We start from the raw sequence: 27,958 nt of genomic DNA, 5'->3' as shown, positions 1-27,958 counted from the left end.
CAGGAGGGAGCGAGGCCACATTGCATTGCATGTCCTTCCGACTTCCGGGGTATGCGGGACACTTCCGGGGTTATTAAGATGGCAGCGCCCAGCTCTGAACCCACGGGAACTCCGCTTAGATCTCCAGTAGGGACTCCTGGAAAAGTCAGGGACCTGATCAACGAGGGCATAGTGAGTGAGGAGCGGAGCAGTGACTTGCGGTGAGGAGGGAGCGGGGGGAGAATATAGAATGGCAGTTGTGGGGCTCAACAGCAACATCTCTCTCATGGACGCATCTTCAGCGAATCACAATCACAGGGAGCAGATGTATAAAACCTTAAGGAGAGACAAAATGGAATAGTTGCCAATAGCAACCATATCAGCACTTGTCATTTTATAGACTGTAATAGATAAATGATAGCTAGAAGCTGGTTGCTGTGGGCAACTGCTCCACTTTGTCTCTTTAAACTTTGCTATATGTCCCTCATAATCATTTTCCACCAAGATGCTGTACCTCTAAGCCTCCCATTTAATTTACTATTGTGTAAGCTGTTATACTGACTACATTAATAGTTTTGTTTTGTTTTCTTTTTCTATTCAATTTACATAGATAACTGCTGCAATAATACATATGGGCATATTCAATTAGGTGCGAGGCTTTGCCATCATAGCTGGTTTTCCATGCGGAAAAGTATCGTGCAGGTCCCCGCTCATCCCCATATTCAATTAGAAATCAGCGAAAACTGCACCCGGCGAATTTGGACCTTGCAAAAAGTACTCTGAAAAATGGGAAAAACTCTGTACCCGCCCCCCCGAAAAGCTGCTCTAACATAGGGGATCACTATAGGGGTGTTCTAGTACCCCTAATAAAGCTATTCTGTTTTGTTTTTTTTCTCCAAAAGCTTGTTATTAGCGTCTTTGTATAAATAGTGAAGAATGGCATTTAGCAATATTTTTTCTTCAAAATAACTAGTCCCAGCAATTTTGGGGTACATGTAAATGGGTTCTAGCATATTTTGAAGTTGCTAATGTGAAGTTTTAAAAAACGTAAAAAATCCAGCTGCCGCAAGCAGCTGCAATCTTAAAAACACCTGGGCATACTTGGGGACCCCCCCTGGAGTCTATTTAACTAGTTTTTAAGTTTGTTCCCCAACTTAGTTTTTTTTTTCTACCCCTGAAATGAAAGTACTTTTTTGGGGCGTTCTTAAGTTTTTTTTTTTTAAACTGTTTACCTTTTGGGGGGCTGTCCCAAGGGTGCAGGGTGGTTCCTGCAAGTTGGCACCCCAAAACCCCCATTCTGCACTTTTTACCGCCTGCTTTCATAGGCGAATCTCTTCGCCGATTCCAATGCATTGACTTTCCGCACCCGCGAAAAGTCTTTGGAACTGAATTTCGGGGTTAAGTTTTCGCCTGGCGAAATGACGTCACTGGCGAAACGGTTTTTCGCTCCTAATTTAATACGGCTCATAGTAGGAAGTTAATTTCATAGCAGCTGTAGGGTCTGTTAATATAAGAATGTCTTTTTGTTGTAGTTTTACATTCTTGCTGTACAGTTTTGACACCCTATGCTATATTTTGTATGATCCTTCATACTCCCATCCCTCTATATCTCTCAATAGCCTACCATGATTTCTCAAGCCCTAGGCTAGTTGGTTGAGGTGTGAGTTTGCAAGAACTACGTCTTGCTTTGTATTTGCGTTTGTTTCTTCAGATGTGCTTCAGTGGTACTTTTCGTTCATCTCTTCAGAAAGGAGAACAGTATCTTGTCAAAAGAGAATGATGGCATTGGCGCTTCAATCAATACAGACTCCTGTGAAGCAACAAGTAAAGAAGCATTCTTCTCAAGGGTGGTGTCCTTCTCCATATCCTTTCTTGTGATACAGTGTTTTAAGGGACATAAAGCCATTATTTATCATTCATATATGTCAAAGGCTGTATTACTGATTTTATTTTATGCATGGCATGGATGAAATGGCACATGTCATAATATACTTCACTAATATGTCCTCAGTAGCAGGTTGCCCTGTTAGGGTGGAGATCTAATTAAAACAGCAGATACTGACTGATAACAAAGCAAACTTGCTTTACATAAAGGGAACTTTAGTATTGGTTTATTCATACACATCTAGCATTCATCATTTTGGACTGTATCAGAGGCCCTCAGGTTCTGGTGTTTGTAATGAATTTAAATACAGTACTAGTCAAAAGTTTGGACCCACCTTCTCATTCAATGGTTTTTGTTGTTTTAAATTATTTTCAACGTAGTAGATTAATACTGAAGACATCAAAACTATGAAAGAACACATATGGAATTATGTTGTAAACAAAAAAGTGTTTGACTGGGGCCCTTCTGCTCCACGGGAGGTTTCTGTCCTCCCTGAGCTCGCCTTAGGACACCTGCGTTACGGTTTGACAGGTGTACTGCCCCAGTCAAACTCCCCTATTTTAGATTCCTCAAAGTAGCCCCCTTTTGCTTGGGTGACAGCTTTGCATTCTCTTGACATTCTCTCAATCAGCTTCATGATTTAGTCTCCTGGAATGGTTTTGAATTAACAGGTGTGCCTTGTCAAGAGTCAATCTGTGGAATTACTTGCCTTCTTAATGTGTTTGAGACCATCAGTTGTGTGGTGCAGAGGTAGGGTTCGTACACAGTGGACACCACTATTTGACTACTGTTGTGATCCATATTATGGCACCAACCACTCAACTCAGTAAAGAGAAACGACAGTCCATCATTACTTTAAGACATGAAGGTCAGTTGATACAGAAAACTTCAAGAACTTTGAATGTATCCTAAATTAATGTTGCAAAAACCATCAAACGCTATGATGAAATTGGCTCTCATGAGGACTGCCCCAGGAAAGGAAGACCAAGAGTTACCTCTGCTGCAGAGGATAAGTTCATTAGAGTTACCAGCCTCAGAAACCGCTACTTAACAGCACCTGAGATTAGAGACCACATAAAGTCTTCACAGAGTTCAAGTAGCAGACAACTCTCAACATCAACTGTTCAGAGGAGACTGCGTGAATCAGGCCTTCATGGTCTGCGAAGTAGCCACTACTGAGGATGAACAACAAGAAGAAGAGAATTGTTTGGGCCAAGAAACACAAGAAATGGACATTAGACCAGTGGAAATCTGTACTTTGGTCTAATGAGTCCAAATTTGAGATTTTTGGTTCCAACCGCCATGTCTTTTTGTGAGACGCAGAGAAGGTGAGCGGATGGTTTCTGCATGTGTGTTTCCCACTGTGAAGCATGGAGGAGGAGGTGTGATGATGTGGGGGTGCTTTGCTGGTGACACTGTTGGTGATTTGTTCAAAATTCAAGGCACACTTAACCAGCATGGCTACCACAGCATTCTGCAGCGCCATGCCATCCCATTGGTTTGCGCATACTGGGACCATCATTTTGTTTTTCAACAAGACAATGACCCCAAACACACCTCCAGGCTATGTAAGGGCTACTTGATCAAGAAGGAAAGTGATGGAGTGCTGCGTCAGATGACCTGGCCTCCACAATCACCCGACCTAAACCCAATTGAGCTGGTTTGGGATGAGTTGGACCGCAGAGTGAAGGAAAAGCAGCATGCAAGACTGTTGGAAAACCATTCCAGGAGACTACCTCATGAAGCTGACTGAGAAATTGCCAAGAGTGTGCAAAGCGGTCATCAAAGCAGAAGGGGGCTACTTTGAGGAATCTAAAATATAAAACATTTTGATTTGTTAAACACTTTTTTGTTTACAACCTAATTCCATATGTGTTCTTTCATAGTTTCGATGTCTTCAGTATTAATCTGCTATGTTGAAAATCATTTTAATTAACAAAAACCATTGAATGAGAAGGTGTGTCCAAACTTTTGACTGGTACTGTATAAGGCTTTCAATGTGTATTATAGATAATTTTTGGGAATTAGTGGTTATTTAAACCTGCATGCTGCCAGGGCAGCTGATATAATGACAAATCTATCTGTAATTGTGTTCTGATTTGTGATGCATGTTGTCAATCTTCCTGATGATAAATAAATAATATTAAAAGGCATTTCTTAAAATCCTTGTTTTAAAACAGTTGTTCAATTGTTTATTACTTGAATATCTTGTAGAAAGTCAATTAATGAACCTTTGATATACAACATGCTAGGTCTTTTTTTTTTTTTTTCTTGAAGAACACTATGGGGTAAATTTACTAACAATCGCGTTGGTGCCGATTTGCTTTCTCTGGTGATATCACTTTTTTGCAAATAGGGAATTTACTATCATTAAAGTTGGGTGATTTGTTCATCTTTTGGGGTTAAAATCGGGTGATATAATGCTGCAAATTCTGCCATTTTTACCATTTAAAATTAATTAACCATTGGCTCAAATCAGAAATACTTTTTATTAATTTCTGCCTAAATTGGGAATTTGCCATTATTCATTTTGCTAAATTCGTCCATTTTACACTCAAATTGGGGACTAAATAAAAGTTTTAAATGCACCACATCCAGAGCTGCGAATTGCAATCCAAAATACACAAATCAGTGTGATATGTGTATGTTCATGATTGGAAAGTGTGTTGTAAGGGTTAATTTTATAAAAAAAAATTATGTAGGGTCCCCCCTCCACAAGCCCAAGCCCCCCCCCCCCCCCCCCCCAAACAAAAAAAAAACTAAAAAAGCATAACCCGCCTCGGACTTGTCCTGGTTCCTAAAATTAAGGGGATCAAAATGAGTAGGGTTCCACTGTAATTTAAGAAACAGCACCAGGCTGCAGGGCCAGTCCTGGCTTTAAATATAGGGGGGAAAAATGCGTAGGGGTCCTCCTATATTTAAAACCAGCACCGGACCCAAAACGACCGGGGTGTAATTCCACAGCCCGGAGACCCTATTACGGATTCCCCAGGGCCAAAGCATTCTCACCCCAAGTCGGTCAGGCTAAGCCGAAGGCCCCCTAAAAAAGGGTCCCTCCTCTCCCGAACCCCAGGCTTGGTCTGAAACCTGGGGCTCTTCCCCGCACCCCTGGAGCGGTGGGTACAGGGTAATAAAGTGTAAAGTATGAAACTATTGTATTTTACAGTGGAACTACAGGTGCCAGCATGCCTGCCCTTTGGCACTTGTGGTACAGCAAGTGCCAGCAGGTGGCCAGCACCCGTACCGCCACTGTAAAATAAATAGTTAAATAAAAACAGTACACACACACCGTATTTAATAAAAGTTTACTACATACATACCTCAATCTCACATACTTATCTTCTACCAGATGTTTCTGTCCCCTTGTCCCCATAGATTCCAATGGGAGTATCTGCAACAAAGATCCTATACTCACCTGATACTCGCGCTGGTCTCCGTAGGATCCCGGGGGGGGTCTTGGCAAAACAGTAACACGCTTACCCGATACCAAACGGACAAATATTGGTATGTGTCTTGTCACACATACCAATACTATGCGAATGCCAGCTGCTGTGACGTCACAGGGTTTCCCACGTCCCGCCAGCCAATCAGAGGCCGCTTCACATCTAGTGACCTCTCATTGGCTGGGGTACGTGTGGGTTTCAGCCAATGAGAGGCTGCTAGATGTGAAATCGGGGCTTCAAAATGGACTGGATCGACCAAATACAGTACACCATCAATCAAAACGATCCTGACAAAACCAGGAGCTTGGTAAATTACTGATTTTTAAAGTGAAAAAAAAAAAATGGCCGTTTTTGATCGATCCTATCCGAGTTGAAAAACGGGACAAATCGGGACCAACGCGAATCTTAGTAAATTTACCCGCGCTGCGGGAACTTATGCGTGTCTTCCCGTATATTTTAAAGTGGCAATCATTTTAAAGGCAAACCCAGCTTGGTTTTGCCTTTAAAATGACTGCCACTTTAAAAATACGGGAAGGCTCTCAGGAGTTCTCGCAGCCTATTACATAAGCCCCCAAGTGTTGAATGGCGTTGTGGTCTGATAATCTGTACATTTAATAGCTGTGTTTAATGCAGAATTAAAATGGAACCCCAACAATGGGCAAGAATGTTTACAGTGTGTCAGAATGTGAATAGTTTGTGGCTGAAAATGCAATTGTCTGGTGATCACAATTCTTGTTGATAGTGAATGCCATATATGGCCCCAGGGTGTCGTCAATTGTCTATCAGATCAAGGGGTTTCACGATAAAACCGAATATGTTGGATCTTCATTATGCCTGAACTTTGATAGAATACATTTTACCATATGTTTAATTTCATTCATGCTTTGGTTTATCTAGTTATTCACTTTGACTTTTTCAACATTCAGATTAATTTATTGGATTGAACACACCTTCCAAAATGCATTATTTATTTACTTATTTATTTAATGCCCGGTCTAGCTGCTTTCTCTGGTATCCGGGCTACAGATGGACAGTAAAAATGTTGTCTAGATAGTCACCAGATGTTAAATAGGCAATAGGTCGACGGGGACAAAAGGTTGTCACAAAAATGTTAGGCACCAAGGGGAGAGTTATGGTGCATACTCATGGTCAGATTTGCTAGATCATCATTATCGCTTAACGATTAACAATTTTAACATCGATTTGAACGATTTCTGACATGAATGAAATCATCCAAATCTTACTGTAAACACAGTCTATGTCAGATATCGTTATCTGACATACGGGAACGCGCATTGTTGATCGATGCATGCCCAACATGTCAAAGATATGGATGATTGAACGATTTTTACAATCGTTATCGTTCATATCTTTAAGAAAACCTGACCGTGTGTATGCAGCATTAAGGTTAGAAAACATAAAAAAAAGTGTACCGACAATTTGTCCCTGTCGACCTATTGCCTGTCTAACATTGTCTTTCTAATTCTGTCTATCTATTATACCAGAACCGCTTTCTCTGCCTTTCAGCCATGCGTTTGTATAATTGAACACAGTTGTATCCAAAGGCTAGAGAAGAAATAATGATAAATAACTATGCCTGAAATCACGTAGATACAGTATTTGGACATGACTTAAGCAAAGGAAAATCGCCAGTAAAAAGAAAAATAATATATTTAGTCAAAGCTGCATGTACATGTTCATAAACTGTCATCTAATGAAGAAAATACCTTTAATTTAGCCGCTTTACTAGCGCATATATATGTATTCTGTTGTTTACTATGAATTTCATTAAATGTTTACATTTTTTCTAAAACTTTATATAAAAATATTAAACTGTATTATCAGAAATTTTTCTGTAAAAATGCTAATATTTTCTTGGAGATTATTCTACTAATTTAAAAGGTAACCGTGTGTTATCCTTAATCTGAAAACTCCTTAAAGTGGGCTGGGAAACCTTCAGAATTGTCTCCTCTTGCCTGTGCCAAGTACGGATGGACAAACATAGAGTGTGACATGCTTAAGTGCTCCAGCTGCAATGCCTATATCTGTGCTAGCTTACAGCCAGCCTTGGACTTCACCAAGTGTAAGTGTTACGGTTTGTCTTATTTGCGCCATGATACTATATCTGAGCTAGGAGCCAGCAGTGGATAAGCATAGTAGCAGTTGGCTACGTAGCTGTAGTACAACCAATAAAGGACAACTTAATTTGTACTCAGATGTGTCCTTAGTATTGTTCCAAGTCTACGTCATTCATGTATTTGTGTTCAAACAGACCAAAGAAATAATAACGCAAACACTCAAGCGTTTTTAGGATATATTTTGCAGTCCACGCATTACTGCTAAAGGATTTGTTGACATGCCTTTTTTTATTTTTATTTTTTTATTTCATGCAGATAAGCAGCGTTGCATGGAGTTACAGGAAGCTTTGAGAAATTCTCATGAAAAGTTCTGCTTTTGGCCAGATAGCCCCTGTCCAGGTAAAACTTCTCCATAGGGCTAGGAGATATTCATTGTTGTATGTCTGTTTTCTTTCAAATATAAATGTAGCAGGCTTCAAATTGTATAATGATTGCATCTCCAGAGTACTGTAGCTTTAAGGAAACACACTGCATCATTCAAATGTGTTTCCCGGATTTCATATTGAAGTCTCTTCCGGTAAATTTTCTCCCCCCCCCAGGGGACACTATCGACCATGGTGTGTAGTGAGGGTTTAGGAGCTAGCACTTAATAGGTAACTTTTTGCGGTATATAAGCGCCTTCCCTCCGAATCCATCCTCCGTTTTAATTTAAATGCTGAAGGAGTAGGTTAGCACTAGTTTAGGTGTGTGTGTGTGTGTGTGTGTGTGTATATTATATTATATTATATTTTTTGTTTTTACTATTTATTTTCTCCTCTTTCTACCTTGTATTGCTTGGGTAGCCAGGCCAGTGGAAAAGTTGGCTGACCTTTTTGATAGACAGTATCCAGCGGACAGTTGTAAACTCTGTTTATCTGTCACAGAGCAGCTCAAAGTAGGAGCAGATTCCTTAGGAGGCGCCGCTTTAAGTAATTTTTTGATATTCTTCAGGAATGGAATGCGCAGGCGAGGCAAAGACCTTTCTAGAATGTTTGTTGTTTTTTTTTTCCTTTTTGAAGAAAAGTTTTTGTTGTGCCCAGAGTTAGATGAGAGATGTTTAGAGGTAAAATTCATTTTTGCCTAGGAAAATCTACTAGGTCTACGATTCAGTCTTTTCATCCACCCTTTGAACAGGGGTGTTATCCTTAGTAAGAGTAAGTCAGCTGGACAATTAACAGAAGTTCAAAATGGGTAATAGGTATACTCAGAAGAGGTCTCAGTTGGTTCGCCACCACAAGGGATACTTTTCTGCAATGTTTCCAAATGACAGACTTTAGATCAAGACTTTATTCTCTTCTGGATTTGGGAGTTGTGTCGCCGTACCAGAAGGCAAAAGAGAAAAAAGGATTTAAAGGACTTAAATACAAGACTGCTGGTAGACAGATTTAGGATCAAATCTATGAGAACAGTATTATGTATAGTCATCAAGGTTGCCTACCTTCACAACCCATTTAGGAAGGCCTTCAGTGTCTTTAGATTTGCAGTAGAAGGAAGACATTTTAATTTCAAGGTTTTTCTTGTTGGTTTAGCCACACCCCCTTACATTTTAACAAAGGTTAGCACAGTTATAGGCGGCCTTCTTAAGAGCTATGGGAATAAGGATAGTTCTCTATTTAGTTGATTGTTTTTTGGTTAAAGCATGCTCTTGGCAACATGAAGACTCGTAGTCATTCAAAATCTAGTTTGGAAACTTCTGAAGGTCAGAAGTCCACTGGTTCTTTGTTGTATGAAGTTATTAGGACAGACTGTTCTCATTGTAAGCAGTCCAGTATTCAAGGCTGCATTCCAGAATGTGCCAAATTAAACAGTCTAGATACCCATTTTTCCTCTAGTTCTCAGGAAGATCTAAAGAATTCCAGTAATAGTGGCACCACACTGGCCAAAGAGTGTTTGGTTCTCAGAGGTACTAGAAATGGCAAGGGGGTCCAGAGAGTGGACTTTTCTCTCAGGGACTGATTGTTGTCAGGGCGTCCATCGGTTAAATTTAATGGCATAGCTCTTGAAGCCAGAATCTTAAAAAAAAAAGTAGGGTTTTTCGGATTCAGTGTTTCAGACTATTAGTATAGCCAGAAAGAAAGTGTCTTCAGACAATCATCATAGAGACTGGAAGCATTATATTGCATGATGTAATAAGGAAGAAGTTTTTTATTTCTCTTTTTTTCAATTTTGAAATTAGGAACTTTGTCTTGTAGACCTTCATTCTGGGGTTTCACATGGGTAGAGCAGTATTGTGTACACTACTTTGTTTCAAAATAAAGTAGAATCGACATTTCATCTCAATGAGGAGATTGGATTACCAATCCCAGCTAGTATCTTGGATCATTCTACTCTGTTGGAACTTTGTGGGCAACGCGGCATAGAGCTTCCACGGAACAGGTATGTAGAGCACCTACAGGGTCCGCGGTTTAGTCATTCACCAGATTTTTATAGTCTTCAGGACATTGCGTTCAGGGATGTGAAGTATTGAGGCTGAACATAGCCTCCCCTAGACTGCTTTTGTACATCCCCATGGTCGAGTGTCGCACATATGGAGGAAGGAGGAAATAAGATTTTTGGTACTTACCGTTAAATCTTTGAGTCCATTTGGAGGAGACTACGATCCCTCCCTGATTGGGTTGTGTGTGTGAGAAGGATGCAATCTTGTCACTATTCTTCAATCCATCCTTAGTACTTATTACGTTTAAGCTGAGGGAGGGGAGGAGCTTATATCCCCTAAAATGTTAAACTATTAAGTGCTAGCTTCTTAACACTTCCTACATGACATGGTCAAGAGTGTCTTCCCGATCTGGACTCTGAGAAAGAGATTTAACGAGAAGTACCAAAAATCTTATTTTTCTGCCTCCAAATGGCATTTAGACAGAACTTTATTATGCATTATTATGCATTTCAGATGATTGAAAAGTACACAGCGCATGCATACTTACTTTGCTAATCAAAATGCAATCTTAATTTCTCACCTTCTATTTTAAAATGTGTAGCATTTATGGTCTTAGGGCCTGATTCAGCACAGATCGCAGCTGTGTAATCGCACGCAATGAAGCTGCGAATATATGCTAATGTCTGCCACCGCTCAGCCAGCATAGAGACGCCCACTACTGCCTTCTTACATCCGTAATACCTCGCAGTCCTGCGTATACATTGGTAAAATCGGAGAACATCGGCCCCTCACGCACAATTACAGCAGGTCTGACCTGTCTCAGAATTTGCAAGTCTTGTCGCACTCAGTGAGTACTCAAGCTGCGTAGGCAATCGCAATGGCTAATTTATGCATGCCCATGCAACAGCGTTCAAACGGACAGGCACGCTTGCGTTTATCCAACCACTCCACCCTGTCATCACCCCCAAACGCTCACAGCCTGTCACTCACTCTGTGATGGATTCCACAAAGCGTCCATGATCGCCTCGAACGCACTGTGCATGAGCAGTGTGCAACAATCGGCCGATCTGCGTACGTGGTTGCAATTGCTATCCATGCTGAATCAGGTCCTTAGTACATGCTTCCTCTGTCAGTCACTAGCAAAAGAAGCACACAGCTGAAAACTACAAGTAGTTGACAGATTATTAATTTTTTTACATTATTTATATAGCACACACACATTCCCGCACATGGATTTACCCATATTGTATGTAGTACCAACTGCGTGGCAATATTAATGCCATATATGTATACAAAACAGACCTTTGTTATTGGCGCTAACAATAGTATACTGCAAATCTGTGTGTATCTAGCAAATATAAGCATGGGGATTTAGTTCATTTTTAGATCAATACATTTAAGCTTGGTGCCTGTCGTCAAGGGACCCGATCTCTGCAAGTCCAACACTAGCATATATGCTTAACACACCGTTCTATTGCAGTTAAATGCACTCACCTCTCGGGTACAGAGGGTAGCATATAGGGCTTGTGAGTCACACCCAGCTAGGCCTTATGTAGCTTTGATTGAAAGCAGTCAGGACAGCACTTTAAAATTTTGAAACAAAACCGAAAGGTAATATGCCGCACTCTGTTTTACCATATCGTATATAGTGCCAGTGGCATGGCAGTAATAAATTAGTTTTATTTTGTTAATCATGAAACTTACAATAGTGATCACTAGTTTCAAACTAGAAAGTGCTGGTCTGGTTCCTCTGTAAGGAGAGAGGCTGCAAAATACAGTGTGCCCCCTCCTGGAGGCCTCCAGCCCCGTGTTTAATATAGCTGAAGCTCTTCCCAATTCCCTGGGCAGTGGTAATTAGACTGACACCTGAAGGCTATGACATTGGCTGCTGTTTTTTTGAGGCCTCCTTCCCATAGCAGTGCCAGCCATGTGCTGACCGCTTATTACTCAATGTAAACTCCAGTTCTCAACTCACACCTCATACACTTATGATTCATCAGCACCATGGTTTTACATGAAATGTCTCAAATGTTGTTTAACTGTAACATTACACCTGGTTAAATTGTACTACATACAGTAGATTACATGATGGCAGCAGCTTTGCTGAGTATTAAGGCAATCTATTGTATGCTACAGCTCAGTGTCTTGTTGCTGAACTTCTTTTCTTTTATATATTCTTTTGCTGTCTGGTCAGTACCAACAACTCATTAATTGAGTAAACTCCATGGAGGGAGACGGTGCATTTTTGATAGGATGATATGCTTACATCATGAATATGTAGTAGTTTATATGTTTGAGAGTGCTTACAGCAGCTCCTGCTGTAACATATTTTTCCCCTATACTGATCACAGAGCATTTCTGGGCCCTGCTGATGTCTGAGCCGTCTTCGGTGCTCAGTGACTTTATCGAACGCTTTAAAAACCTTTGTCACCTAGAGCTGCAACTGCCATCCCTCAAACACGAAGACCTGAAAAGTATGGTGAGCACTTAAAGCCAATTATAAATCATGTTTCCGTCTTCCATAGATATTTATTTCTACCATCAGATTTGTTTACAGTGGTTGTGGTCTGCTTCTTTCCTATACTAATTTGAGGGTTTCTCCTGTGGTTATCTGCTTTATGACCTTCTCTACCCAACTTTTCTCATTACAGCAGCTACAATAGTGGCTTGCTATTTACTAGTTACAATACAGATAACAATTTGAAATCTGCACAACAGTGTGGTTGCAGCCTGTGAACACAAAAAGGAGCCTTCACCATTCACTCCTCAAAATAGTCAATAAAAAATCAATGTTCCACATTGGCGCATCCTCAGTAAATCAAATTACAATTTGCTGCACCAAATTCCATACAGCAGACTTATTTAAAGAGTATGGGGTATATTTACTAAAGTGAGCGTTTTTAGAAGTGGAGTTGTTGCCCATAGCAACCAATCAGATTCTAGCTATTATATTTTAGAAGGTGCTAAATGAATGTTGACTAGAATCTGATTGGTTGCTATGGGCAACAACTCCACTTTTAAAAAAAATCTCATTTTAGTAAATACACCCCTAAAGAGTCTTTTTGGGATTTTACGGACACCATTGAAAATTGATTTACTGTTAATGCGCCATTGTGACACACAGTTTTTCTTTTTAACTTACTATTGCTGTCAATATAGAAATGGGCCATATCACCATTATTATTATTATTAATAATAATTATAATAATAATATTATCATTTATTAATCGTGCTACAGCACGGGTGGGGAATCTTTTTTCTGCCGAGGGCCATTTTGATATATATAATATTATCACTGGGTCAGTGCAGGCCACGCTCCCTACGTGTGATGTCACACTTGGGCAGGGCCACAATGGCCAGCGATTACAGCAATGCCCGGAACATCCTCAGGAGCTGTAAGGGCAGCGGTGTGACTGTCTGAAGCATCCTAAGGACTCTCCAGGTGGCACTGCTGCATAGATTCTGGCTGCAGTGTGCCATTCTAGGCACCCTGCTACCCAGATGAGACTAGCAGAAAAAAAGCTCAGAGGGCCAGACCAAATGATTCCGGGGGCCTTATACGGCCCCCGGGCCTGAAGTTCCCCATCCCTGTGCTACAGACTAAAAATTGGCACACAAAGTATACATTTGTTTTGAAATTGAGAACATTGTTTAATTTCCTCAATGTGTGGTGTATAAAAATAGTTTTACAGTATAAACATCCAATACATTTGAACGGATGGATTAAAAAAATGAAAACTGGTAAAACAAGGAACCATATTAGTACGAGCTCCGCTGTGTATTGTAATCCGGTCCTGCAGTGCAACACTTCAAATACTGAGGTTACTTTGATCATTCACATTTGTGTTGGAAGCGCTCAGTCAGTTATTCAGTGATTACCCTATACAGCCATAATATAGTTTCTGTGGGCGCCACTATTCCATGCCACTGTAGACGTGTGGAGCATCATGACATAGAGATGCAACTGACTTGCAGATGGAAACTGGTATATTAGAACATATTTGAGAGAAGTAAAGGAGTAGGAAAATGGATTAGAAGTGACACCTGGTATCTGTTATCTTGATAAAGTAACTTTAAGAATGATAAAAATGTGTAGAGTATTGTAGTCCTACTTTGAGATTGAATAGTAAAATGTTAACAAGTACCACACAATGTGCAAAATAGAAGCCTGTACAAAGAAAAAAGAAATAGCAATTGAAGTTATTACCTACACTTAAGACAACAACAATTGGAATTAAATGATGATATTCATATTGAGTCTATTAATAAATAATGGAATACCATACCTCGTCCCTTAAATGACCAATTGTTGGTCCAACGTAGGTCTATCGTAGTGATGGTTCCTCTTTTAAGAGGTGTATAGGGGTATTCGATATGGAGCGAAAACGCAGTTTCTGCGAGGTTTTCACTCGGATGACCTCATTTTCGCCGGTTTTACTTTTACACCGTATTCAATTTGAAAACTTTTCGCCGGTGCGAAAAGTATATTGCATTCAACCCTGCGGAAAAGTATCACCAAGGAATGGGTGGTGAAAAAAAGTGCAGAATTGGGGTTTTGGGTTGCAACATTTCGGAAACCACCCTGCAACCTTCAGACAGTCCCCCAAAGGTAAACTCTATCAAAAAATGTAAAAAAAAAAAAAATACCTCAGAGGACCCCCCAAAAAAGTACTTTCATTTTGGGGGCGAAAAAAAAAATTTGGGGGTACAAAGTTAAAAACTAGCGAACTACAATCTTGGAGGGTCCCCAAGTATGCCCCAGGTGTTTGCGGCAGGAGGTTTTTTCACGTTTTTTAAAACTTCACTTTAGCAACTTTTAAATATGCTCACCCCCATTTTCAAGTACCCCAAATTTGCTGGGACTACTTATTTTCTGAAAAAAAAACCTTCTAAATACTATTCTTCACCACCTTCCCAAATCCCCAAAATAGCAGCTATTGAGCCTGTTTAGACCCCAAAAACCTTCAGCAGGGCTAATCGGGGGTATCCAGAGTGATCCCCCATGTCATAGCATCTTTTTGGGGGTGTTAGGGTCAGTTTTCGCTGATTTCACATTCGCCGGGTGCTGTTTTCGACGATTTCATATTGAATACAGCTATAATCAGGGGCGCACGATACTTTTTCGCCGGCAAAAGCTCCGATGTGCGGTGAAAACTTTGACGGCGAGGTTAACGTTTCATATTGAATACCCCTTGTAATGTGGTATTACATTATTTTTATTATACAATTTTGCCAATATGGAAATTTAATTCTGGTCTATGCCATCTCAAATGTTTCATTGAAAAGTTTATTTAGTTCATGTAATCTCAATAACTGTTAGTAATAGAATTGGAAGTTTTTCATAAGTTTGAAATTCACAGATTTGTCTATTTGTTAAATGATTAGACTGTAAGTTGTAGTGTGCATAGCTATCTAGCTGCCTTTTTTCTTTCTCCTATGGCTTGTGGTTACTCCTTAACAACAATATGTAAGACCGATATTGAGGAATGTTTTGTTTAAGAAATTCTATGGTGCTTAGAACCAGATTGAAAAAAAAAAAGTTGTCTTTTCCAATCTACCTTCCTGTTGCGGATTCTGGCATATTCTTTTTATATTGCGTGTGTGTTTGTATATAGAGATTGATACACCTGGCACATGATTCGTTCCAGCATGATGAAGGCTTTGCGCTTCTCCCTCTTAATTCTTTTTCTATATAGAGAACATAAAACGATATTTTTTTCTCAGGCTCTCACAGAGGAAGCTGTAAGTCTGCTGCTGTGGCTGATAGAGGATGAGCTACGACCTGTAGAAGGACGAGAGAATATTGCTAGCAGCTTGGCCAGTGACTCTCTGCAGGTTCACATCTCCTCCTGCATTCTGGCACTGTGTGGATGGAACAGCAGGTCTGTGCAAATGAATTTTATTATTTTCTTCTGCAGAACTTTTTGAACGTCTTTATGAAGGAAGTAGCCACGGCTCATGACTTTAAAGGTGCATACACACTAGACGATATGCTCCCTCAGCGATATCGTCTAGTGTGTCCCCGGCAGGGTGTGCTCAATGTCGTTCATGACATTGAGCACAGCCGCTGAACGATATCATTAACAATATCGTTCAGCGCCGGGCTCTCTCCCCCATTCCCTGACATGCAGCAACCTGACGACATCGTCAGGTTGGCCTGCATGTCAGCCCGATGAACGATGATGACGAACGACCAGCGGGAACGCGCGTCGTCGTTATCGTTCATCTTTTTGGGCTTAAAAATGGACGATAAAGTGGACGACTGAACGTTATCGTTCAGTCGTCCACTTTATCGCCCAGTGTGTATGCACCTTAAGACATAAAACATGATACAGTGTTTCAATTTAGTTTGTCTAGTTTTATTTACATATAACCTCGACAAATGCTGTTTGTCTTCATTCAGCCCTTCCTCAGGGTCCTTTCCGCTCTCTATCATTAACTGCCCCCGATGTATGCGGAAGGTTGGCTTATGGAGTTTCCAGCAGCTGGAGTCTGTAGATTTGGAGACTTCTTTGGGACCTCCTAGCACTCCTGTATCTCCAGCAGAAGGCCCCAGTGAAAGAATAACTTTGGGAATTATGTCCCCTAACAGGAGGATTACTCGCAGCCGGGATGTTGAGCAGGTACAGTGGATGCACGGATATGTCCTATTCATAGACACTTTTATTTTTTTTCTTCTTAAATGGAAAGGGGAGGGGGGTTCGCATCAAGGGTGCGTATAGCAATAGACTTTACCCTAATAAAAACATATTGATATCCAAATATCATCAGCTTGTCATTGTAGGGATGCGACTGCGAGACATATTGGTAATCAACAATACAAAAAGAAAAAAGTATCCCAAACGTGGGTAAATTGTCTCGCGATAATTTGTAATTAAAACATAACTTTTAATATCCACATAAGTGGTTTAATCAAAACACAGCAAAATAAGAACAGAAAATGTAAGGGGTGAAATATACAGTATGAAGAATAATTTAAAATACACAATCGTGCTCAGTGCCTTTGCCTTATGCCGGCCATACACGGTGTGGTTTAGAAACTTAACGATGTGTTGTACGATTTCCCTTTAGATTCTTCCCTTGAAATTCTCGACACTGTGTGGTCAAATGGTGTACACGATTGTACATACGAGCATACGATCCCGATATGCATATGTATCACATCCTACACGATAGGTCGCAATCTTAAGTTTTTTTTACGATCTACGATCCAGCTATACAACGGTGGGGATGCGCATCGTAAACTGACATAAACACGATGTGCACGATTGATCGTTACGATCGATCCGGCCACATCGTTACGATCGATCCGGCCACATCGTGCAAAAAAAATCGCACTGTGCATGGGACGCATTACATTAAATAGTGTACTGTTATGTGTAGGTCCGGTTTATATATTTAATTCTTTAGAACAGTCCAACCTTGTTCTCATATTCCGTACCGGTACATGCGGCAGTAGTATAGTATAATATGTATTTAATCCTCAAATGATGCTGGTAAAGTGACGTTCTACTTCCATCCTTAATTGTATTCACCAGTTAGACATCTTAAGTGCCTTTTATAGTGTGTATATATAGCTAGTAGTACCCCAAATTGAGTAATACTAAGTAACATACAATTATCACATAAACACAAGAGATTATTTTTATACAATATCAGGTCCGTCTCATCTCCGGAGACCATTCAGTATGTCATCTAGTCTCGATGTCTATTGAGAAGAGCTCATATAGGAGTTATACATATGCACTCCAAATATTATGGGGTAAATTTACTAAAGTGAGTTTTTAGAAGTGGAAATGTTGCCCATAGCAACCAATCAGATTCTAATTAACATTTAACTAGCACATTCTAGAAGATAATAGCTAGAATCTGATTGGAAGCTATGGGCAACATCTCCACTTCTCAAAACTCTCACTTTAGTAACTATCCCCCTATGTCTCCACTCATTGAAGATTTCTCACATCAGTAGAATTTCTTTAGTTATTCTATTATGTGTTCTAATACCTAGAAAGGTTTCACCGTATGGTATAATATGAGCAAGGAGTCATAATTGGTCTCTAACGGTTTGAGGCAGATTCCAGACGATCACGCGTATTACGGGGATTCATAAATTAACCCATGTGTTTCTTTGTAATTCAATTTATTGTGGTCATAGCATAATCCACATTCCTGTATACTCATATATTGGTATGGAACTCCTTGTTCACCACAATTTGCTTATTATAGATATTAGAGGCTTCTGGCAATAACTATTATATTTCTATGATTGGAGTGCTAGCTCCTCCGCACTTGGCTTAACCCTGTATAATTAATGACACCCCTGTAATAAATAGGTCTCCACTATATAAAACCTCTTCACATTAGAAGTGTTTTACTGTATAGTGTTTGGTCACAATAAATAAGTCTACCAGCAGATTAACAATCATTTTACTATTTTAAATAACACATTTGTTATCAGATTAGCTATTATATCTCTATCGCTGACATAGCCTCTCTCATCTCCGTATTCATACGGGGCTGTCAGCGTGGCTTTTGGCGGCGGGCGGCTGGTCTCTCACTATCCGCACTGACTCTGCAGCATCGTACATCATTCATATCGCTCCTTATCGTCCGCAGCTTCAATCATATAACACTCATACGGAAACTGGCCACATAAAAACTATATCACATAACACATGCAAATGGCATTTTCAGACTGGCACTATTGAATGCCGACGCACGTTTCGCTAGTGCTTTTTCCATAAAGGTGGAACCAAGTGACCCACTGGATTTGTCTTAAATACCTGTGTCCACCTATCACAATCCATCACTGGTGTGATTGACACCTTAGATGAGCAATCAAAGGGAAAGTGGTGTAAGTTTCTGTACCTTCTAACACATCGTGGGGTTATTCTACTGAGCTATTGTAACATAGTATCTCTGCAGGATGAAACATATAATAGCTAATCTCATTATAAATCCAGGCATGGTAGTCTCAAATCTCACATGTATTCTCATATATGCATAATAACATATATGGTATTTAAGTGGGTACAACTCACCTATTGTCATACTAACTATTATCATATTTGTAAACACATCTCTGTATATTACATCTGTTTATACTACAACTTACACCCAATTATATCTGTATATAAAAAAATATTTAATGTGTAATTTAAATTAACCCACTAGTGAAAGTACTAACAAGTCATATATTATGATATCTCCCTTAGTGTATAATATCATCTTAATTCGTGTTAATAAAAAATTTTCTGTATACAAACATCTTGGTGTAAAAAAAATAATATATTAATAATTTGAGATTATTAAATAGGTGTATCCTTATTTTGAATATGAAATAATTATGTGCTAAACTTGTTACATTAAATAAAATGAATAACCGCACGAGTAGCCCCATATAGCATTGCTGTGAAACTAAATCAAGTGAGTAAAAAGTGCACATATAATTATATATAATATATTGTAATATGATATGATCAATGTATATCTAGTATTTTATTTACTCATCTCATCTACCAACTAATATTGGCTAAGTTGTCTACCATATTCGAATTGTACCCATGGTGATACTCTACCACCCCATATCCCTATCTATGAAGATCAAGTTGCAACTTCTATTCTGGTTTCACTCCAAAACATAGAATCATTTATTTTTCATTCATGCCCTTTCCAACAACCTTGTTTTTCAATTGGTGCTTTGTCATCCCTACATACAACTTTTGACAGGGACAAGTAGGGCAGTATATCACTCCATGTGTGAAGCAGTTAATGCAATCTTTAATTTGCCACATCTTACCAAATTTATCCACAAAACTTTTCTTTTTTGATAATGTAGATACATACTCTCCAATATCCACATTTGTGTGTACTTCTGATCTTAGTCATTTTTTTATTGTGTCTTACAAAGTGACTGTGTCAGATGATCGTTCAGATTTTTGGATCTCCAATTTATCTATACGTTGTCTGTCTGTAAAACATGGCAGTACTTTGGCTGTGCCCCTATTAATCTATCTCCACTAGTTGCAGAAAAGTCCCAATAAATCTGATGAGGTGAGGTTTTTCAATCTTATCCTTCATGTTTGGAAAAATTAAGAGGTCTCTGTTGACTACTTTAGCGTCATGATGTGCTCTTTTTATAATAGTGTTACTATATCCTCTTGTTCTTAATCTCTCACCAAGTTCTTTAGCTCTTAAATTGAATACTTTCTCTTCTGTGCAGTTTCATCTCGTTCTTAAAAACTCACCCTTTGGGACGTTCCTCTTTGTGTCTGGGAAATGGGAACTCTGATGATGCAAAATGCTATGCGTGGCAGATTGTTTCCTATATATATATCTCTGTTATTAATCTGCCTTCCTCATTAATCTGGATTGTCAGATCCAAAAAATTGACTTTAACTGGATCCATTTCAGCTGTCAATTTAAGATGTAAGGTTTTGACATTCAGTTTGTTTAGAAATTCCTCCATCGGCCGTTGTTCCCCTTCCCAGACTATGAGGACGTCATCTATGTGCCACAATAATACCTTATCCGTGTACCTCGAGTTGTCCTCGATAAAAACCATTTCACGTTCCCAGCAACCTAAGTATAGGTTGGCGTATATCAGGGCACGTGTAGTTCCCATTGCGGTGCCCCGCACTTGTAGATAGTATTTTTCGTTGAACGTGAAGTAGTTTTTTGTCAGGATGAAATTCAGGAGTTCAAGGAGGAAACTGCTAAGTTCACTCTCCCTTTCCATATTAAGAAAGTATTTAATTGCCTTCAAGCCATGTTTATGATTTATACTCTTCAGTGTGAGCTGAAAATAAAGTGTGTCCCAGGAACCCCACACTTTAAAAAATTGGGGTACTACCTGACCTTTTCTGGGTCCCATCTAAACGATGCTTTTCTGTAAATCTAACAACTTCGCAACTACAGCCCATGAAGCATGTACTGTAGCAGATGACATTGGCCCAGATAGGAAAAAAAAAAACACATTGGCCCCGATAGGATGATAAAAATAAAAAGACAATTTGGTTCCCACAGGAAAAAATAAAACACAATTGCCATCGACAAGAAAAAAAAACACCAAATACATCAGCTACATAATGTCATGTCACCACATCACCATCTCTGGGTTCAGACTGCGCCTGAGTGACATGGAAAAGTCCAGCGCTGCCTGACTACAATGATGCAGCACGGTGGGTTCAGACAGAAATTAAGGGGTCCAGTAGAAATTAAACAATTAGAGCTCCCCAATCAGAGGCACACAGATAGGGGGAAGTGGGCAGATGCTCACAAAGGCTGGGTGGGCTGAGGCATATAAGGGGAGGGTGGGTAGAGGGACAGAAGGCGGCAGACAGAAGCACACAATGGATGGGCGGACGCACACATGGGGGATGGGCAGAGGCACACATGGGGTTGGAGCAGAGGCACACATGTGGAAAGGGGTAGATAGAGAGTGACAAGTTTAATATATAAAAATAATAACAGACATGGGGGTGGGGAAGTCAAAGAAATGCGGACACTGATTTTATATACTACCAGCAGGAGGTAGTATGTCGGGGGCTGCTCTATATACTCCCCAGGGCCCGGCAGCAGTGACATCAGATTGGCTGCCTGTCATTACAGTGTGCCGGCTGCAGGGAACTCTCAGTCGACTCTGCAGTACTTTTATAAATCTGTGTGGTGAGCAGTCTCTGGACCTTCCCTGCTCACCACACTTAGCTCCGCACAGCCACTGCACTGAAATGACAGACAGCCAACCTGATTCACGGGCTGCCTGTCACACAATGCTGCTGGGCTGGGGAGACAGGTATATTTATGTAAAGCAGTCAGTCACTACAAGCACTTAGGACTATTCCACAAGCCCACTCATAGGTATGTGTGACCTGATATCCCAAAACAGACAACAGTCATGGGTGCCCTCCCTGTAGTACCAACTACAGGTATTGGTGGTGACCATCATGCTGATTTTCCCCCCATGGGTGACTGCACTCACACTTTCTACAGACGGGTGAGGGCCCCCAAATACAGTACACACGCAGGGGTGAGGGCACTCTCGTCCCCTCCCACCTGAAATGGGCTGTATATGTGCTTTGGGCTAGTTTCTCACCTCCACTTTTTGACTCCTCCAGATGAGGGGGCTGTGAACCAGGGCTCTGGTATGTATACGCAGCGCACACAGCGCGACCCCCGCATGGAGGCCTGCAGAGCCGGGTTATCGTGTAGCTGCAGCCCCTTCTGGAACCAGTGTACCAAGCTCACCGTGGGGGCCGCCATCTGTGGTGTACCAAGTCTGTGTATGTACCGGAGTCTGTGCTGCGGTTTACCAAGTACCCAGGATCCGTGCTGTGTATGTAACGAGCAGTGCACCTGGCAGCCTGCGGGTTGTGTGCGTCCCCTCCCTTGGTACAAATACCAGCAGAGCTCCCACTCAGGCCACTTGCACACCCTGATGGCCCTGGGTGTGGGTTCTGGCGGCAGTGCACAGCGCTCCCTACTGTACACTTGCCTGACGCAGTCTTCACTCTGGACCACCGAGACGCATTGTAGTGCCTCTGGCTGGCCTGACTCCACCATCTATTTTTTATAGCCTACAGCCAGACCAGGCTCTTCATTCCCTTAATGAGGAGGCAGGGGATTGGTTGCAGCGGAGAGCGTCCCTGGGAACCCGCCCATTCTAGAAAAGTGAGTCCCCTGTCCTCAATACCGGGTAAAATACGCACTATAGTGCATATTTGCGATCAACACTCTTATAGAGGCTTTCTATATTGCACGTGGCTAAGATAGTTTGATGCCCAACACTGATGTTTTCAATTTTGCCCAGAACGTCCAAGGTGTCTATCAAAAAGGGCAGAAGCCAGGTGACATGCTTTCTCAAATATTTGTCGACAAAGTTACTTGCTTTTACACTTAGACTATTTATTCCCGGACACTAATGGTCTCCCAGGGGGTGTTTTTTCATTTTTTTGTAACTTGGGTAGCATGTAGAATGTTGCTGTTTTTGGATTATCTACCCAAACATAATCCTAATCTATTCCCCCCCCCCCCCAAGATTCTTTCATTATCATATTCTGGTATAATTTCAGAAAGTTGTGTGGGGATAAAAATTAACTCCTTATAACAACTCACATTTTTTATTTGTTTATAAGCCTCATTTAAAAAAAAATGCATGTCCTTAGGCCACAACACGACATTACCTCCCTTGTCGGAAGGCTTATCCTCTGTCATCCCACTCCTGAATTTCCTTGAGCGCTTCGTTCTCCTTCTTGCTCAGATTATAAATCTTGGATCCTTTATTCAGTATTATTCTATCCAATTACTTAGACATGTCTCACATATGTTTCAATTTGCGGGCATTTTTTATTGTCAGGTGTGAACAATGATTGATTTTTCCGAATCGGTCTTTTCTGTCATTTGCTCGATGTTCCTCATTGTTCTCTTGCATCAGTTCTCCTACGATGTCTATCATATTACAATCATCTTCCGTCAGTATGTTGTTAGGATTTTCTCCATTATTTTGAGGATACTGTATTCTGTTAGAATTAGAGCTTCCCCACAAAGAGACTAAGATCTTTTTCTACCTCAAATCTATTAAGATTTCTTAATAGATTTGATTTTTTTTGTTCTTGCTGGGAATTAAGTAAATATAGTGGGAACCCTTGAAGAAATCATTGCCATTATCAGCAGACAATTGTAAGTAGTACGTTTACCACTTATAGAGCAGAGTAATACCAGTTTTCCAGAATCCATGGTAAATTCAAAGTGAACACTCTGCATTGCTTAAAAAATGTAGGTAAAAACTAATCGTAATAGTATTGCTGTGATATGTTTCTAACTGTATGTGTTTTGTCACAGAGTCCTTCATCTGCTAGCACACCAACACGTATTGGAGGCTCTGAGTCAGATGCTGTACGGAGTCGCCCAGTGACTCGCAGCATGGGACATGGGGACAGCTCAGGAGGAGCATCTGAGGTTCAGTCCAGTCCTCAGCGCAAGGCTAAGCGTCCTCGACTCTGCTCCACCAGCAGCACGGTAAGTAGTTAATTAGAACAGTGCCTAGCACCCCTGTGCCATGGTGACTAATCCTGAAGTTATTTTCTGACCTGTGCTTATGTATCTCTAGTTTTTTTTATGTAATTCTTTAAAGCTGTTTACTTGCTATCTGTTGTTGTTCTCAGGATTCCTCTCCCAAGGGCTGTTTTGATCCACTGAATCAGCACAGAAGTTGGTGTCCCTGGATTACAGTGGGACAGGGAGCTAACAAAGGAGAATCAGTGATGAAGGAAAATGGAACAACCAATCAGACGATGGAGGCTGGATGGAAGCAGATGCTGCAAGTGCTGCTAGCAGAGGAAAAATCCAGGACGCTGTCTGAGTCTTCAGTAAGTAACTAAAAAGAGGAATTTGCAGCACTACCTCTTTTCTCACTTGTGTATCCTACATTATGTGCCTTTTGGTTGTGCTTGTCGGGGTCCAGACAGGTAGCTTTTGTTACACCCACAATGTGCAATTGGTTTGTAAAATAGGATCACTGTACACTGCGCACTTTTCTGTTTACACAGATAGACTAGTCTATGCAACAATTTCGCTAATGTCACCCATGATTTTCAGTGTACTAAATATCTGTTCTGTTTAATGTATACATTACATTATTAAGGATATTTACAGGGGTTTTTCTTTTTTATCAAATATTTTTTCAAACTTTATATATTATGTTGTTGACCAGTATTGAAAACTATTTCTTCTTTCTCGAAATCAATCCTCTGTCCTTTGGGAAATAATGGAAATTCAACTTGAATACTTTTCTCATTGACTAAATTATATACCCAGGTTGTTAGCGGATTTGATATGTTGCTGAATGATGACCTAGAGATATGCTTTACGTTAAATACTCCATATACAAGATTTATAAGTTTAACTTGTTTGTGTCTGTGACCCAAACAATGAGAACCCCCATCATAATCTCTAGTAAGTGTTTAACGTACAGATATCCTTGCTGAGTAGTGACTATAGTGAGCAGCTTGTGTAAATTGCCTCTGTAATCTATACCCTGCTGAGACCCTGGAGACTGCTGCCTAACTTAGCAGATGGGAGTACTTATACATCAGTTATGCATTATGTTGGCTGATACCATTATTGTATTCTACATATACAGTGTGAGGCCTGTTGCTTTGCACATTTGGGAATCACTGACTTCCGTGCTAGTGATGTGGTTATCTCCCTAATGGATCGTAATGCCCATATAATTAACTCCAACAAAATGTGACAATCCAGCCCTATACATTTTTGGTGTTATCAGATTATAACCGTTTGATTCATTCAACAAATTTACTAGGAAAATGTTTAGGTAAAAGTTTCACGTCTTCTGTTTAATGTATCCAATACCAGGCAAAAGATCTATTCAGAAACCCAAACAAGAGCATACAAATTTCCAAAGCACACATGGTAAAATTCCCTAAATTGAAATTATGAATTTAAATGAAATATTCAGGCTCCTTTTTATTTTTGTTCCCGATTTTATTAAATGCAGCACCAATAGATCTATAGGGGTCCCATCACCGGCACCCTGCTGTTTGGGAAGTCCACATAGCACAATCCTGGCTGTATTTCACAGGCTTTTGAACCTGACAATTACAGCCAGTATTACTAGACATAAGACTGCTAATTGGTGGTTATATTCGACTGGAGATAGCCACTTAGTTTTCCAACCATCTGCTATATTGCCCAGCTTCTCCCCCAGCAACTTCATCATGCAAGTCTCTGTATGTGCCTGGATAATTGTTACAGACCAATATGCATCCTAGGTGATGATCTAATATTACATTATGTGAAAAAAATTAGTATCACTGCTAGCCAGTCATATCTTCTGTAGATGTGAGTTTCTTCTATTTACCAAGACTCTATTAAACACTCCTCTAAGAACCTGTTGATAACGCCGTATCTCTAAAATCTTTTTTTCAGAGTATTCCAGAGAAATCTCGCAAAGTCTTCAGAATATTTAGGCAGTGGCAGATGAGTGCCTCATCATGACAACCTTTGGGGTGACCATTTTGTACATGCTTATTCCTGTCTAATGACCGCCTACCAGATACTCTATGGACATCAAATAAATGTGTGTGTATTGTGCAACACCAAAGCAGTGCTGGGAGCTGTCATTTATATTGTGCTGTATCCACACCGCTAAGTTACACTCTATTCTCTGACAATAACTTGTGTCACAAATGGTCTTTACAAAAGAAATGACCAACAATTATTACATTGTTTATTTAAGCCAGGGATGGGGAACCTTTTTTCTGCCGAGGGCCGTTTTGATATATAAAACACTATTTGCGGTCCCGGTGCAAGCCACGCCCCATCTGTGTGACATCACTCGGGGAGGGGCCACAATCGCCTATGATTACAGCAGAAGACTGTCCGGGATTCTTTAAGGGCAGCGGTGTGAACGTCTGAAGCATCCTAGGGACGCTCCTGGTGGCACTGCTGCATAAATTATGGCTGATGGGTGCCATTCTAGGCACCCTGTTAGCTAGATGAGGCTAGCAGAGAAAAGTTCAGAGGACCAGACCAAATGACTCTGCGGGCCTTATACGGCCCCCGGGTATGAGGTCCCCCCATCCCTGATTTAAGCCAATGAGCAAGTCCACTGTAAAGACGATAGCGTTGAACAATCTTTCACCTGCATTCATAGCAAATATACCGTTCATTGGACAAGTGAATATGGACAATACTAATTGAAATTAAATATATGGTGTGCTATATGTGCAAAAGCTTCATACTCTTCTGGGGATGTTTATGAACATTGTACATTTTTGGAAGAACTTTTTATCATGGTTTTCATTCCTAATTCATGTTCAGTTTAATGAATTTCTTGCTTTAGCAATTATTCTGTAGAATCCAGAAATTTAACCCTGAAAATGATCAGGAACAGGTGATGTGTTGGGGTGGTGATATATAACCAGTCTCTCTGGTACCTATGGAGATGTATCTGAATTCCCTTTGATTGTATAAGCATTATGGAGAATTAAAAGTCAGCATCTCCTTAACAAATATCCAACCAAAAGCTTTTGTTATACAACCGGGACGTTTAGACTATATAAAAATATAAAGAAAAGGCTTACAGTTTAAAAATCCAGGCATTGTGTTTGTTTGTTTTTTTAAATACCCTCATCCTTTAAATACCTTACCCAGAGTACCGCCACCCCCCCCCCCGAGTAAAATTAGCTGTGCGCATCTCATTAATTATGGAAGGGGGCATATTCTTTATGTTTTAGGCTTTTTTTCTGAAGTTGTCTCTGGGGAATAGGGCCTCTGGATAAACATCACATACCTGTATATGCATTCCCACAATCACATTTCATCTTGTAGTTCCACAGCAATGGAGGGCCGCATGTGCATAACCCCGGTCCTACTTCCTTTATCTGTCCAATTGCCCTGTCCTTCAAAACAGACAGGCAGCTACACTACTGGTCAAAAGGGGTTTTGTTCGCCATTGAGTAGGCGAAAGAATGGTTCCTCAGTCTGGGGGGTTTATTTACTAGAAGCTGCTGCTTCTCGGTGTGATTAAAGCCCCAAATTTTAAAGGGCAATGGTTTTAAGAGCAATACATCCAATATTTTACTATTAAAATCACTGCCCTTTTAAATTTTGTGTTTAAACATACTGGGAAACTTAAGTAAACCCATGGTGACTTCAGCTGTCAAACATGGATGAGGAATTGTGATATCTTTTGGGGTTCTTTTGATGTATCCCGAATTGGCAAATTGAGTGACTATAATCCTATAACAAGATTGCTACCATAGCATATTGCAGTGCCATGCAATATCCTCTGGTCTATGCTTATTTGGTCAAGGGTTAATTTAACAGGATGATGATGACCAAATACATACCTCCAGGCTGTGTCAGAACTAGCAAGACAGTAGGCTTCAAATCATGGAATGGCCAGGGCACTCCAGACCCATTGAGCTGGTTTGGCATGAACTGGACAGAAGGGTGAAAGCAAAGCAACCTACAAGTGCAACTCATTTCTGGAACTCTGCAACAATGTTGGGAAGAACTTCCCAAACAATATTATTTCCATTGTAGAAACAATGACACAAGTGTGCTCGGCGGTTATATCTGCAGAAAGTGGCTACTTTGAGGAGTCAAAAATGTAAATAAAATTTTGTTAATCAGA

The 27,958-nt window shown here is 40.4% G+C and overlaps 1 protein-coding gene across 2 annotated transcripts; it reads left to right on the top strand.

Annotated features, from left to right (window-relative positions):
- On the top strand, positions 1-27,958 carry ZC3HC1 (zinc finger C3HC-type containing 1). 2 transcript variants are annotated; one of them, XM_088468678.1, is made up of 10 exons: positions 1-200; positions 1,691-1,841; positions 7,240-7,390; positions 7,701-7,784; positions 12,153-12,280; positions 15,526-15,683; positions 16,205-16,424; positions 23,641-23,817; positions 23,964-24,167; positions 25,747-27,958. In XM_088468678.1, the coding sequence occupies exons 1-10, from the start codon at positions 52-54 to the stop codon at positions 25,813-25,815; spliced, it is 1,491 nt and encodes a 496-aa protein (XP_088324804.1). In that variant the 5' UTR covers positions 1-51; the 3' UTR covers positions 25,816-27,958. The 2 variants fall into 2 exon arrangements, with proteins under 2 accessions (XP_088324804.1, XP_088324805.1); XM_088468679.1 differs by having other exon boundaries at positions 2-200; positions 1,727-1,841.

This window comes from Taudactylus pleione, unplaced genomic scaffold (assembly GCF_031769625.1).
Source record: "Taudactylus pleione unplaced genomic scaffold, aTauple2 ptg000086l, whole genome shotgun sequence".
Lineage (NCBI taxonomy): Eukaryota > Metazoa > Chordata > Amphibia > Anura > Myobatrachidae > Taudactylus > Taudactylus pleione.
Note: the sequence above shows the minus strand (reverse complement) of the source record. Positions and strands in the feature narration are given on the sequence as shown.